The 13,076-nt window shown below is 47.9% G+C and overlaps 1 protein-coding gene across 2 annotated transcripts in view; it reads left to right on the top strand.

Annotated features, from left to right (window-relative positions):
* BACE2 (beta-secretase 2) overlaps positions 1–13,076 on the top strand; it is a 75,514-nt gene that overhangs the window by 37,497 nt on the left and 24,941 nt on the right. For both annotated transcript variants that reach the window (XM_072969423.1, XM_072969427.1), the window contains exons 3-6: positions 5,363–5,579; positions 8,681–8,809; positions 9,968–10,102; positions 12,061–12,162. In XM_072969423.1, the coding sequence (XP_072825524.1) occupies positions 5,363–5,579; positions 8,681–8,809; positions 9,968–10,102; positions 12,061–12,162 (583 nt within the window). The remainder of the gene's footprint in view (positions 1–5,362; positions 5,580–8,680; positions 8,810–9,967; positions 10,103–12,060; positions 12,163–13,076) is intronic.

Genomic DNA, 13,076 nt, shown 5'->3' on the forward strand with positions numbered 1-13,076 from the left:
TTGGGGCTCTTTGACAAGATCTCTTTGATTTGTGGAATGAGCCGTCAGGCTACCGTTAGTCATTTGTGTCCCTTTGTCCCATCAGGAGCCCTCTTTTCGCAGTGGTGAATGTTCCAGTGAATTACTATATAGCAAAAAGACAGTCATGTAAGTTTTTTCAGATGTTTTTCTTCTTTAGGCAGTAAAATAGCCCCCAGCCAATTGACTTGATGAGAGACTCAATGTATTTATCCCCCTGACCTCATACTAATCTATTCAGGAAATTAAGCGTATCTTCATTAAAACGTCTCCTCCTCCTGTACTGTGTCTGGGGCGAAGCTCACAGAGTATCTGTGGCAAGGGAGCCGTTTCTTTTCCTCAACTGGTGCTGGTAAGTAGAATTGGAGTATTAGTAAGTTAGTAGGTCGTTTCCTTAAGGAGCTGGACCCTTGTGGCCAAATGGCTCACCTTTCCGTTGACTGACCATTGGACAATGCACGGAGCCTCCCAGCACCTGCCTGACCAGGAGGGGGCCCTGCCGTGCTGGAGCCACAGCGGTCGCCGCTGCCGAGGATACTGGGAAGCCTCAGGGCTGAGCAGGCTGACTGAGCGTCCCTGGGCTGTCTGCGGGCCCTTCACTCTGGCCACTTTCAGACCTCACAAGAGTAAGAGGGGTATCTGGTCACCTGGTCCAGGCCAACCATCTCCAAAGATAGACTCCAGACTCTGAAATGTGCAGAAGAGCCCCAGGTACGTCTCGGCAGAGTTTCTCAGGAGACTCGGCATTCCCGGGGTCGGATGGCGTCGGAGAAACAGAGCCGACCCCAGGATTCAGCTCTTCTGACTTCTCCCTTCCACTGTCTGACTGTTTGTTCTCTGAAAGCAGGAGTGGGTTTCTTTAAAATAATAACATGTTCCGTGGTTCTTCTCCGTTCAGTTGATTTCACTTTTCGATCCTGCGTCTCCCGAACACTCTTATCAGAGGCAGAATGTCTCCTGAATTTGGTTCAAAGTGGTTTTATTGCTGTGAGCGGACTTTTCCCGGGCTCCCCACATCCTTGGTGGATGGCTTTCTGCATACCCAGGATGGACGCCGCAAGAAGCAGCCAATCTGGGGTTTGCTCTTGATGTAGCTAATTAATGTGCAGAGCAATTGAGAGCCAAAGCATTTTAGTGCCAAATGCACCAAATGGAGAAATGCACTTTTTTTTTAAGCCTGGCACTGGAGAGTAAATATTAGTAACTCTGAGAGCTGCTTACGGTTCATCTCTGGGGTTTTTGCTCTTTGAGGTTTAGTTTGAGGAGCCCAGGGAGTATGAACTAAGAATTACTTTTTCTCACATTATCTAGAACTGCGCTTTCTGCAAGGGTAGCTACTGTTCACAGGTGGCCAATTAAATTTAAATTAATTAATGTTAAATACAAGTTCAGCTCTTTAGACAAACTAAAAAGAACTGACAGTCCTTGACTTATGATGGGTCAATTTGGATTTTTTTCACTTTACGATGGTACAAAAGCAGTCGTGTTCAGCAGATACCATGCTTCGTGTTTTGGATCTTGATCTTCTCCCAAGCTGCTGATATGCAGGATGATTTTGTCCAGTGATACCAGGTAGTGGCTGCTGCGGTTCCCAGGCACCCACGCAGTCACGAGGGTGGACGACACATACACTTGTAACCGTGCTGGCCCCAGACCGCATTGTCTTCCACTCTCAGGACAGTATTCACTAAATTACAGGAGACAGTCAGCATGTCATTACGAAATAGGCTTTGTGTCAGATGATTTTGCCCAGCTGTAGGCTCATGTATGTGTTCTGAGCGTGTTTAAAGTAGGGCAGGATGTGAGGTAGGTTAGGTGTATTGGATGCATTTTTGACATCGGTATTTTCAACTTATGATGGGTTTATCAGGATGTGACCTCGTCACATGTTGAAGATCTTGACTCACATTTCAGGTCTATAGCCACCTGCGGCTACTGTGTTGGAAGCATCGATAGAGAATATTTGTCACTGTAGAAGTTCTGTTGGACAGTCCTGGGCTAGAACCCAGAAGAACTCTGGTTTTTTTAGAAATGTGAAGGCCCCTCTCTTCCCCTGACCATCGTAGCCAAGTCATACCCAAGACTTGCCTGTCTTCATGGAGCTTGTTGGACTTCAGATGAGGAAGTTTGGGATAGTCGGTAAGAGTAAGTCTATAGGAACATTTTCTAGGGAAAAAAATTCTTACATTTTCTAACAGCAGCTCATAGATTGACTAAAGGTAGCAAGTGATTGGATAACTAGAATACTAGCAGCTATTTTTGTTGTGCACCTGCTGTCTTCCAGGGTTTTGTTCTACATGGTTGACAGCATGACCTCTTTTCATCCTCAATATGAACCCCATGAGGTGTGGAACTGTATTTCCCCCACTTTTCAGCTGAGGAAACTGAGGTGCAGAGCAGTTAAATAACTTGCCCCAGGTTGAAGTCGTGTCTGACCCCAGGCAGTGTAACTCCAGCTGCCTCACATCTGTCTGCAAATGGCACCTACGTATCCAGGATGTTTGCCCGTGAGGGAAGCAGCAAGTAGATCAGTGCACCATAGAGGACGCGCTGAGATGCTGATGAGTCTTCTGTAGGCTGGACAGTGTAAGAAGAAGACAACTTCTCAAAATCCGATGTCTTCTGTATAGCACAGGGAACCATACTAATGTCTTGTAGTAGTAACCTATAATGAAAAATAATAGGAAAACGAATCTATGTGTGTACAAGTATGACTGAAACATTGTGCTATACACCAGAAACTGACACATTGTAACTGACTATACTTCAACTTAAAAAAAAAAATCAAATGGAAGACAAAACAACTTCTTAAAAGAAAGGCATGCTACTATAGCGTGCTTCGGGGGATAACGAATAATCTAGATCAGGAGCTGGCAAACTAGGGCTGACAGGCTGCATCCAGCCTGCCGTCTGTTTGTGTGAATAAAGTTTTATTGGCACACAGCCACACACGTTTGTTGATCTGTATCTGTGGCTGTTTCTTCAGGATGCTTGCAGAGCTGGGTGCGGTTGTAACGGAGATCATGTGACACCCCCCCCAAGCTGAAACATTTATTGTCTGGCCCCTTTACAGGAAAAGTTGGCCAACCCCATGCTCCCTGATATCCTCTAAGCCTTTCGAAATAATTAGCCTCTTCCATTAACAACAGTTTGGTGCTGAACTTGAGGAATGACCCTGAATTGTCAAAAGGGGCTGACAATTCAGTCTTTTCATTGCTTTTCAGCGTAAGTGTGTGCAGCCTCTGCTGTGTGCCAGGCGTAGCTGAACTGATGCTGGCACTAGAACTTGGCACTAAAACACCAGCCCTCAAGCGCCTGCATTTCAGTGCCCTCAATATGTGCTTTATATGTGTAATTTCTGATGGGTCCCTTAGTGGTCCATGTGCCCGGGGTCCATCCACTCTTACTTTTTGGTCTGTGCCTGCCCTTATTAGAAAATATGTGTGCAGAAAACGTTCACTTAATGCTGTTCTCTCTTGAAGATCATGGTGAAGTTAGCCAAAATAGTAAGGAAACATTAAAACTAAACATTCTTCATATTTCATATCCCATGATGGAGTTAGAATAAATTAAATTTCTCCAAAGTGTGTCTGCCAGACATTTTAAAAATAACCTTTTTTCTCTCTGATGATAAAATTTATCTATGCAGAAAATATGGAAGGGCCCAACCACAAGAGTGAATTTTCCTCCACAAAACCCCACCATCCAGAGGTAGCACTGTTACTATCTGAGTGTAATAAATTTGCTTTGAAGAAGATTCTGCCAGATGTACAAATGTTTCTTTGACCTTAATTTTTTCCTGTCACTGAAAATGTTTTTAGTCAACAGCATTTTCAGTGCTACATAGTATTCCACCATTTGGATGTACCATAATTAACTAAACTATTTCCTTTATACTGGGCATTTAGAGTGTTTCCAACTATTTTCTGTTATAAATAAAACATGAATTTCTGTCTGCAAAATGGACATTTCCATAGGATCTTATTCTCAAAAGTACAATTATCAAATTAAAGACTGTTAACATTTTTAAAGCTTATGATATGTACCCCAAAAAAGGTTATATGTTCTCTGACTTTCTGCCTGACTCCAAACAAGACCACACTAGTTCATATAATCCTACAGCAAAGACTTATTAACATGTATTAATGTTCAGAGATTTAATCTTAAAACAAAGTGAAGTGAAAACTGCAAACAGGAACACATAGCAATGATCTGTTTGCTGATTTGACACTTGGCTTAGAAACTGCATAGTTTTCCTAAGGAGAGCATGGTTGGAATGCCCACATATTTGCCTAGATTGTTCACTGTGTTCCTTTCTCTAGTCTGACAAAGTTTTCAAACTCAAATGAGTGTAAGAATGACTACAGGATTGGACACCCAGGGCCTTGACATCTGCTGTTCTTTCTCCAGGATGTCCCCTCCACAGGCAGCCATGTGGTTCCTTGCCTTCATCCAGGTCTTACACAAGTGTCATCCTTTTCAAAGAGGCCTCAGTGACCCACAGGGCCCTTGCCCTCCCCTCCCCCAGCTCCCTTCCCTGGACAGCTCTTCGCCCACTGTCCCTGCCTGTCTGTTCCTTTGTTCATTGTCTGTCTCTGAAACCCCGAGAGCAGGACTTCCATCACCCTTCCCCTTGTCCGGTCTTGTCCATGTGACTGTCTCAGTAACTCCTACCCCCAGGGCTGTGTGCGTGTGGGGCTGGCACAGCGACCTGCGCCACAACGGATCACTCGTGCCCTCCTCGTGGTTTGGAGTGACTGTAACCGGCTTCCGGGCGCTTGGGGCAGCCTTGAGAAGGGGCCTGTGGCATCAGTGGGCAGCACGGGCCCCGGGGGTGGACAGCCCTGGTGTCGGGCTGTGGCTTGGTCTTTATTCGTCTCCTTGGTTGTGTGTGTGACTCTGAAACCCAGGCCACTGCGGGCACAAGCTGGTGGCACCGTTACTGCCAGCTTTCCTCTGTGTTCCAGAGCAGCAGTGCAGGGTCCCCGCAGAGCCAGAGGGCCAGGCGGGTGCCCACATTTAGTTGTGCCGTCCAAGGCCAACGCAGTTAAGTCAACACCTGACTTATGGGGTTGAACTAAGGCTCGGCAAAGACTGAAACTCGGGGGCCACGTGTTAACCCCAGGACGCCCTCACACGTAGCTCAGAAGACGCCGTTACCCAAATGTTAGTTATTTCTTGGGAAATGCCACCCGGAGAGCACAGGCCCGATCATCATGAAGAACTGCTTACGTGGACCTTCTGCGCTTACGGACCGCTGCCTGTGCAGCCGTGACCGGCCGTCTTGTCAGAACAAGGACACGTGGACGGGACGCAGGTCACGATGCCTCTTCTCTTTCTCCAGGTCCAGCACCTACCGCCCCAAGGGCTTCGACGTCACTGTGAAGTACACACAAGGGAGCTGGACTGGCTTCGTCGGGGAGGACGTTGTCACCATCCCCAAAGGCTTCAATAGTTCCTTTCTTGTCAACATTGCCACAATCTTCGAGTCAGAAAACTTCTTCTTGCCTGGGATTAAATGGAATGGGATACTGGGACTGGCTTACGCTACCCTGGCCAAGGTAAGAATAATCGGATCTGAGAAAACCCAGCGATGGGGCAAGATTCTGAAAGCAGTGGTTGCAGGGCTGACAATGGGGCCTGGCTGCGGGAGAGTCAGTGAAAGTCGCATGGCTGAAACAGACCAGCGCTCACACGATGAATTATATATATCTCTAGGCATTTTTACAATTTAAGGTAAAGGGCAAGGTTCTTTGAAACTTCCTTCAAGGTACACCCATGGCATGACTTTTTCTTGTTTGTCTTTTGTCTCTGTTTTACTTGTACAGTTTACAGATGTTAACACACTCTGAATCACCTGGATTATAGTGTTTGTTTAGGAGTTTTTATTAGTGTAGCAGTAAAAGAAAACACATTTATTAAATTTGTACGGTCGAATAAAAACGGAGCCTCCAGGTGGCACTGGAACCACAGCAGGCAGAGGTGTCCCCGCCAGGCAGGGGGAGCATCGCGCGGCCTTCCCCTCACCCCAGAGTCGGAGCACAGGCAGGTTGCAGGCACCCGGGGGATCTCCGGGCACTCTAAGTAACGATGCATCAAAGAGGCTGTGGATCCCCTGTGCTCATTAGCATCAGGACCTTCACAAAACAGGGAAGGACAGAACTGAACGTTCTCCAGTTCGTGGCGACCCAAAGGAAGTCATGTTGGTGTGCAGGAGGAGGGCGGCGGGCTGGAGGATTTCCACCCGGAAGGGATGTCAGAGGCAGCGGAATTGGCACTGGGTGTGCCCCCCGAGTTCCAGGAGACCAGGGTAGGTCTGTATGCACTTGAGAGGTCCCCTCTCCTGGCCTGTCATCAGGCACCACAGCTCCTTGTACAGAGCTGGGCTTTGAGCCAGAGCTAAGCGTGAAACAGAATCGTGGGTGCAGAAAGGCCTGTTTTCTCTCCATAAGGAATTTGTTCCAGCTCAAGTTTACTAGCGAGTGGTGCAGGCAGTAGGGGTGGGGGCAACAGGCAGGGGGCAGGGTGTGTTTGCCAGTGCTGTGGCTTCTCACGAGGCACTAGGCTGAGAACATCACAGGGCACCTTCACTGGAGGCTCAGGACTTCCCCACAAGGCAGACTTTGCAGGGCCAAGTCATTCCTGTCCTGGAGCTGGGTGGGCTGAGCATCAGAGGGGTGCAGCCCTCGCCGAGGGCGGTCAGAGCACAGAGCCCTGTCTGTGCAGCCCGGATGGCTTCTGGAGCCCTGTAATAACTTACATTCCTACTTGTAACAGACAGTGTGACCTTGGGCAGAACATTTCATCTTCACGTGACTTTGAAAATGAAAGCAGCACGACTGATTTGATGCTGATTGTTTGGAAGGGGTTAGTGTAAAGCTAAATTATCTGGAATTAGTAACATGTAAAGCTTCCTTGAGAATCGGCTGCTCCAGGGTTCTTCTGGGTGTCTGGACTCCCCATGTCATCTTTTACCTTTTTATCTCTGAAGTTCCAAGATTTCCAACAATTGGCTTCACATTCCCAGGAGCGAGGAGACAAGCACAGGATTTGTAGGAAGTGGAGCAGGTCCAGAAACAGGGCTGGCGGGGGGTCCGGGTGGGTGGCCCACAGGCGCTTCTGAAGTGAGCTGACTGAGCACCCAGTGCTGATCCCAGGGTACCAGCCCCAGGTGCTCTGCACCAAGGATGTGGGTCAGAACCACCTGTGAGGTCTCTGACGTCACCGTTGCCTGGGTCCCAGAGCATCCCGGCTGGGTCGGGCTCTCTTGGTGGGTCCTGGCCGCTGGTGTGCTTTGAAACCTTTAAAGGGGTAACAGTGATAGCTGTCCCGTGTGCCGCGCACTCGCCCGAGCATTCTGTGTGCACGGCCTCATTTAAGCCCCAGGGGAGCTCTGGGCTGCTTCGTCCTCCCCGTTTTACAGAAAAGCAAACAAAGGAACAAACCACATGGTTAGTGGTGGGCGCTGGAGCCAGGATGCAATTGCAGGCAGTGTCGACTTGGCTGCCCCCCAAGAAGGTGGACACAGGCCCGGTCCCTGCCAGACCCAGCCCATTTCAAGAGGGGGTTCGCCCCACTCCTTGACCCAAACCCCAAGTGTTTAGACAAAGATCACACGTGGAGATGGTGCCGGGTTCTGCCAGGGAGCCCACGGAAGCTGAGAAAGCAGCAGGTAGGGGGCCAAATACAAGTGAACTAAACAGATGGAGAGATTTCTGTCTGTCTGGTCACAAGGCTCTCCCCCCTCTCTCCAGAATTAGAGGCGTGGTGCTTCTGGAAAATCAAGAATGCCTATGGTAACCGCAGGTGGTCAGAGTGTGCCTAGAGCATCTATGATGTTTCAGCTGTTTTCACTCGCAGTGACCAACTCTAATCGCTCCCTGCTGTCAAAGCCAAGTCTAGGTGTAAGTCTGTGACCTTCCCTCCTGACCACCAGCAGCTGTGGCCCAATGCCAACTAAGACTGTTCACAGACCCTCCCTGCTTTTCAGTCCTGGAGAAATAGGGCTCTTCTCTGAAGGCATCACTTCACGTAAGGGAGGCACTGAGCAAATTACCGAAGCGTGGCTGTGGGGAATCAGGCCTTTAACCTTCAGGAGAATAGCGTCATTCCTTTACTGATCCCCAGAGGTCAGTCGACAGCTGGCTGAGCTGAGCCACAGCCCAGTGTCCAGGATCGGGGGTGAACTGCCCTCAGGGTCAGGTATGTGTCATTGGCGTGATGCACAACCTTGGCTGAAAACGGGTGAATCAAACTGTTTCTGAAGCTGCCAAGGCAGCTCCTGGAGACACTGTTCTCTCCTTACTCAGAAATGTCTAAGATTAGAATCCACCACCTACCTCGGTAACCCACTTCCACATCTTCTCCCGCCCGCCTCACGAGGCAGTCCGGTGGGGTAAGCAGGGCAGCATCTCAGTAGCTTCTGGAAACACTGTCTCATTTTTACAACAGGGCTGAACCTAAAGGAAAAAGTACCAAATAGTAGGTAGCTCTGCTGGAGGTTCCTGAATTACTGCCCTTTAATTGTAAGCTTGTTTCTTGTTGAGCTGTGAAAAATACGACACAGGAAGAAATGCAACGTTGTGTTTCATGCCTGGTGCCTGCGTGAGATCCCTCCAAGTGCTGCGCTGAAGCCCTGTCCTCCTTTCTCACCCTCCCGCAGCCGTCAAGTTCTCTGGAGACGTTCTTTGATTCCCTCGTGGCACAAGCAAAAATCCCCAACGTTTTCTCCATGCAGATGTGCGGGGCCGGGTTGCCGGTAGCCGGATCTGGTACCAACGGAGGTAGTCTTGTGGGTATCTTTTAGTCTTAAAGGGGGGAAAATCACAAATCAGTGGGCAGTTTTTTCTGCTTTATTCAGACCCGGATAGAAATATTAGACATATAGGCATATTAGACATCGATAATCTTGGTTATAGAGCCTTTATAAAAGGGATAAAATGAGGTGTTATTTTTCTCTTTCCTGATCATCCTGCTGTCTAGTAAGATGATTCCAAATTCCATTAAAATGTTTTTCTCAATTGTTCCTTTGAAAGATAACTGTTTCTGTTGGGTGCGGGAGGGGCACCGCGGAACAGTGGGAGCTGTGGCAGGAGGACCCTGCTCTGGGGAGAGGAGGTAAAGGGGATGCCTGTAATGCCATAAATTTTGTGGGGAGACAGGGACACCTGCATATCCTCTCTCTTTCAACACACACACACACACACACACACACACACACACACACAGTGAAAGAGAGTCAACACCGTGGACGTGCTGTAGCCCGAGGTCCCCTTGATGGACCCTGCACCCAGGAGGTGGTGATGGGTGCCCTCCCATCACTAGGGGGAGGTGATGGGGGGTGGAATGTACAAGAAGGGCCCCCAGGCGGGGTGCTGCTGACCCCTTTGCTCTCCGACTGTGAGAAGCACTCTCATCTGCTTCCATTTGCTAACAATACACCTGCTCTTAACACCTTTTTTTTTTCATCACTTTTTCAGGGGAGAAGGTAGCCTAGGATTGTGGAGTATACAGTTACACAGTTTTGCAAAATGAAGTTTTGATTAAGGAAGCTCTTTTGTTCTACTCCCATGCCAAATGCGTGGGGCAGGAAGTCATCCTCTGTCTTCTAAGGAATTAAACTTTAGTCGATCTAAGTGGTTAACCACCTTATTGCATTTCTTTGCTGGGGGTGAGGGGGTAGGGTGGGGACTTCAATATTATAAAGCTGGAATTCTGTGTACTTCCCTTAGATGAGGGAAACCACCACAGCACCTTGCTTAGACTGGGGCATAATACTCTTTGACTTTTGGATACATGGCCCCAAAATGCTCCCTGTTTAATTTTCAGGCATATGTATTTGATTACAGTATCACAATAACGTGATTCCAGTGAAGCCTTGCCTCTCTGTGTACCTTGCTATATGCCTGTGTGTCTTTTCTCTCATACCTGTAAGTATTTTTCTTCCCAGGTCCTGGGTGGAATTGAACCAACTTTGTACAAGGGAGACATCTGGTATACCCCTATTAAGGAGGAGTGGTATTATCAGATAGAAATCCTGAAATTGGAAATCGGAGGCCAGAGCCTCAATCTGGACTGCAGAGAGGTAGTTCCACTGTGATCTCTTTCTGTCTACTGTCTGTGTGTGCCTGGGTCATTTACATATTACAGCTGAAACCTGAATTTGAAATCAGAGGGTACATTACATTACAAGATAAATCAAAGATTCATGACATTAAAAGCTATAGGGCCTTTTTATAGATAATTTCGTATCAATGACTCCCCTTCCAAAATGTTTCCTTCCAACTGCTTGTCTTAATAGGGGAGAATTAGCATCAAATGGTGAGTGAAGAGAACCGTCTAGAACTACATCGTCTTGGCCTGATGGTACCTGAACTCTGTCCTAGGGGAGGACGTGAGCGGGGTTTTATCCGTGTGAGGGGACAAACGGGGACTAAAAACAAGCAAAATGAAACCAGAAATAAATTGTCACTTTATCCTCCATTCACAGCTACGCCCCCTTCCCCCCAGTACACAGTTCTCACTCGAAGAAACGTTACACTCTAAAGACGCTTGCTGAGGCTAAAAGGAGGCGGACACGCACAGCTGTGAATCACGTCTCTCGTTAACCTTGTTCGCACCCCCGCTGGGTTTGGGCTGACCTGTGGTACATAATGACATGACTGTGATGATCTGAGGGAGCCTTGGTCCTCTGCAACATTTGCAGAAAGGTTCATAAAACCACCGGCATTTCATCAGCATTCATTATATTCCTAGCGGCCATCACTTCCTTTCATTTAAACCATCCCATTGCACCATAAATTCTCATAGACACCGATGCCTCTGAAAAACCAACAAAGGTTGATAAAGTGATGGTGCACTCCACTGTGGTGCTGTTTCAGAGTCCACAGATCTGTGTTTATTGTCCAAAGGCATTTGCCATTCCAGAATCCCAGTGGTAGAATCAAATCTGAGAGCCTAAAATGAAGCACAAAATCCACGTGTACGTGTGTGTGTGTGGGAGGGTGTGCTGGAGAATATAAGCAGGTATTTGGAAGTTTGATCCTATATTCTTGTTTCTTTCCTGCCCGCCAGTCCACCAGCCACACCCCAGCAGAGCAGACGACACAACCCAGAACGCCCCGTCCCAGCGTTTCGGCGTGCTAGCTTCTCTTCCATATACAAACGCGATAATTTTGTGAACAAACTAGATCATGTCTACACTGAATTTGTTTTTTAACTGCAGTTAGCTTTACATTTGAAAAGCATACGAATCAACTGCTCTATGTCAATTTCTCAAAATTCTTCCCTCTTGCCACCTGCTACCTGAACAAATCCTTATTTCCTTTTGGCCTGATTGGCGTATTCGGTCACACGACTCCTGGGTTTGTCGTGGAAGCAGGAGGATGGAGTTGCCCATGACCCATTCCACTCCTGGGCAGCCTTGTTCATACGGTTATGTCCCAGGAGGTTGGAGTGGCTTCTCTGGGACTGGCCCACTGACCTCTGTTCATCTCACTCAACTACATGAAGAAAGACAGAGGTGGGGACAGGGCTGGCAATGCCTGCATGTGTGCGAGGTTCTCCTCCTGAACGTGGCTTTGGTCCCATTCTAAATGCAAATCTGGGGAAGTCTATTGAAAAATTGCCCTTCCTCTTTCTGTGTCTCCATTAGGGGAATAGAGAGTTGATTTTGCATGATTTGTATAAACGGCATTTAGTGTGTCATTTCAGCCTCTAAAGATAAAACTTTGTCTTTGGGGGATCCCTGACAAGGAATCGGCACCTCTGAATAAGGGCAATGCTCTGTCTTAGGAGGGCTGTTGATTTTGGTCCCATCACTTCCCTCTCCTGGCCTCAGTTTCTTTATCTGTGAAGGGAGAATGTTGGGCTGGAGAGTCCTTGGCTCCCCAAGTTCTGAGAATATGAAGTGAACCAAGGAGGGACCGTGACCACCAAGGTTGTCTATAACCGATGTCCTGGGATGGCAGGCTAGAGCCATGCGTCGAGGTGGGTGCCAGGTCCCTCACATGCCTTCTCCCCACCTCCTCTCCCTGGTTCTAGTATAACGCGGACAAGGCCATCGTGGACAGCGGCACCACACTGCTGCGCCTGCCCCAGAAAGTGTTCGATGCCGTGGTGGACGCTGTGGCCCGCACATCTCTGGTGAGTCCTCAACATGCTTGACGAATCTCGGAGGTCACACCAGGTCATGACCGCATACTGGGGAGTACTACCATGTATTCTAACAGCCTCTGTCTGAGGATTTGGGTTTTTTTTTTTCAACTATTACTTATTAAGTTCACAGTCTTATTCTTTGATGTTAACCAGCCAGTCATGCCTTCACTTCAACTTCAGAGGACTCAGATCTGAAGGTGCAAGGCTTTTCAGTATTTCGAGTAATATTCTAGTTGCTATAGCGCTTTTTAATCTAAGGTGGGGGGAAAAAACCCTTGGTAATATACTATATTCAAGTAAGTAGTAAACCAGAATATGTTTGTAGCCTTTAAAACAAACAAAATTGTACTCCTTTTTTGACTTTCATTCAAGCCATGCTGGGATTTTAATTCCTACTTCTGTAAAAGAACGTGATTCACAGAAAACAAAGGTCAGTCTGCCAATGTAATCATTAATTTATGGCCATGGTTTGAAATACAGTTAAGATCATGGTCAAGGACCACATGCCTTTTGAGGGCCTGGTTAACAGTGTTCCCAGTGTGACCCCAACTTTCCAGTTAGTTCAGTGCAAAAGGATGGACCATAAGATACTAACTGATCGGAAGGACCAAGGCCTCGGGGGCAGAGGAATGGAATTTGGTCTAGTTTCTGCCACGTAGTAGCTGAGTGTCTGGGGAGGGGTTCATGCCCCCCGAGAGCCTCCGTGTCCTCATCATGGGGTTGTTAAGAGGGTTGAGGGTAAAAGCCTGGTATGATGGGCATGCAGTTAAGAAGAGCTTCTACCTAACACCCAAACCACAGTGCTACTACTATTTGCTTGGACGCAAGAGAAGCATTTCTCTTGGCTTCTTGGGCACTTTCATGAGCATCTGTTCACGCAGGACCACTCTTGCAAGATCACC

This window comes from Vicugna pacos, chromosome 1 (assembly GCF_048564905.1).
Source record: "Vicugna pacos chromosome 1, VicPac4, whole genome shotgun sequence".
In the NCBI taxonomy this organism is placed as follows: domain Eukaryota; kingdom Metazoa; phylum Chordata; class Mammalia; order Artiodactyla; family Camelidae; genus Vicugna; species Vicugna pacos.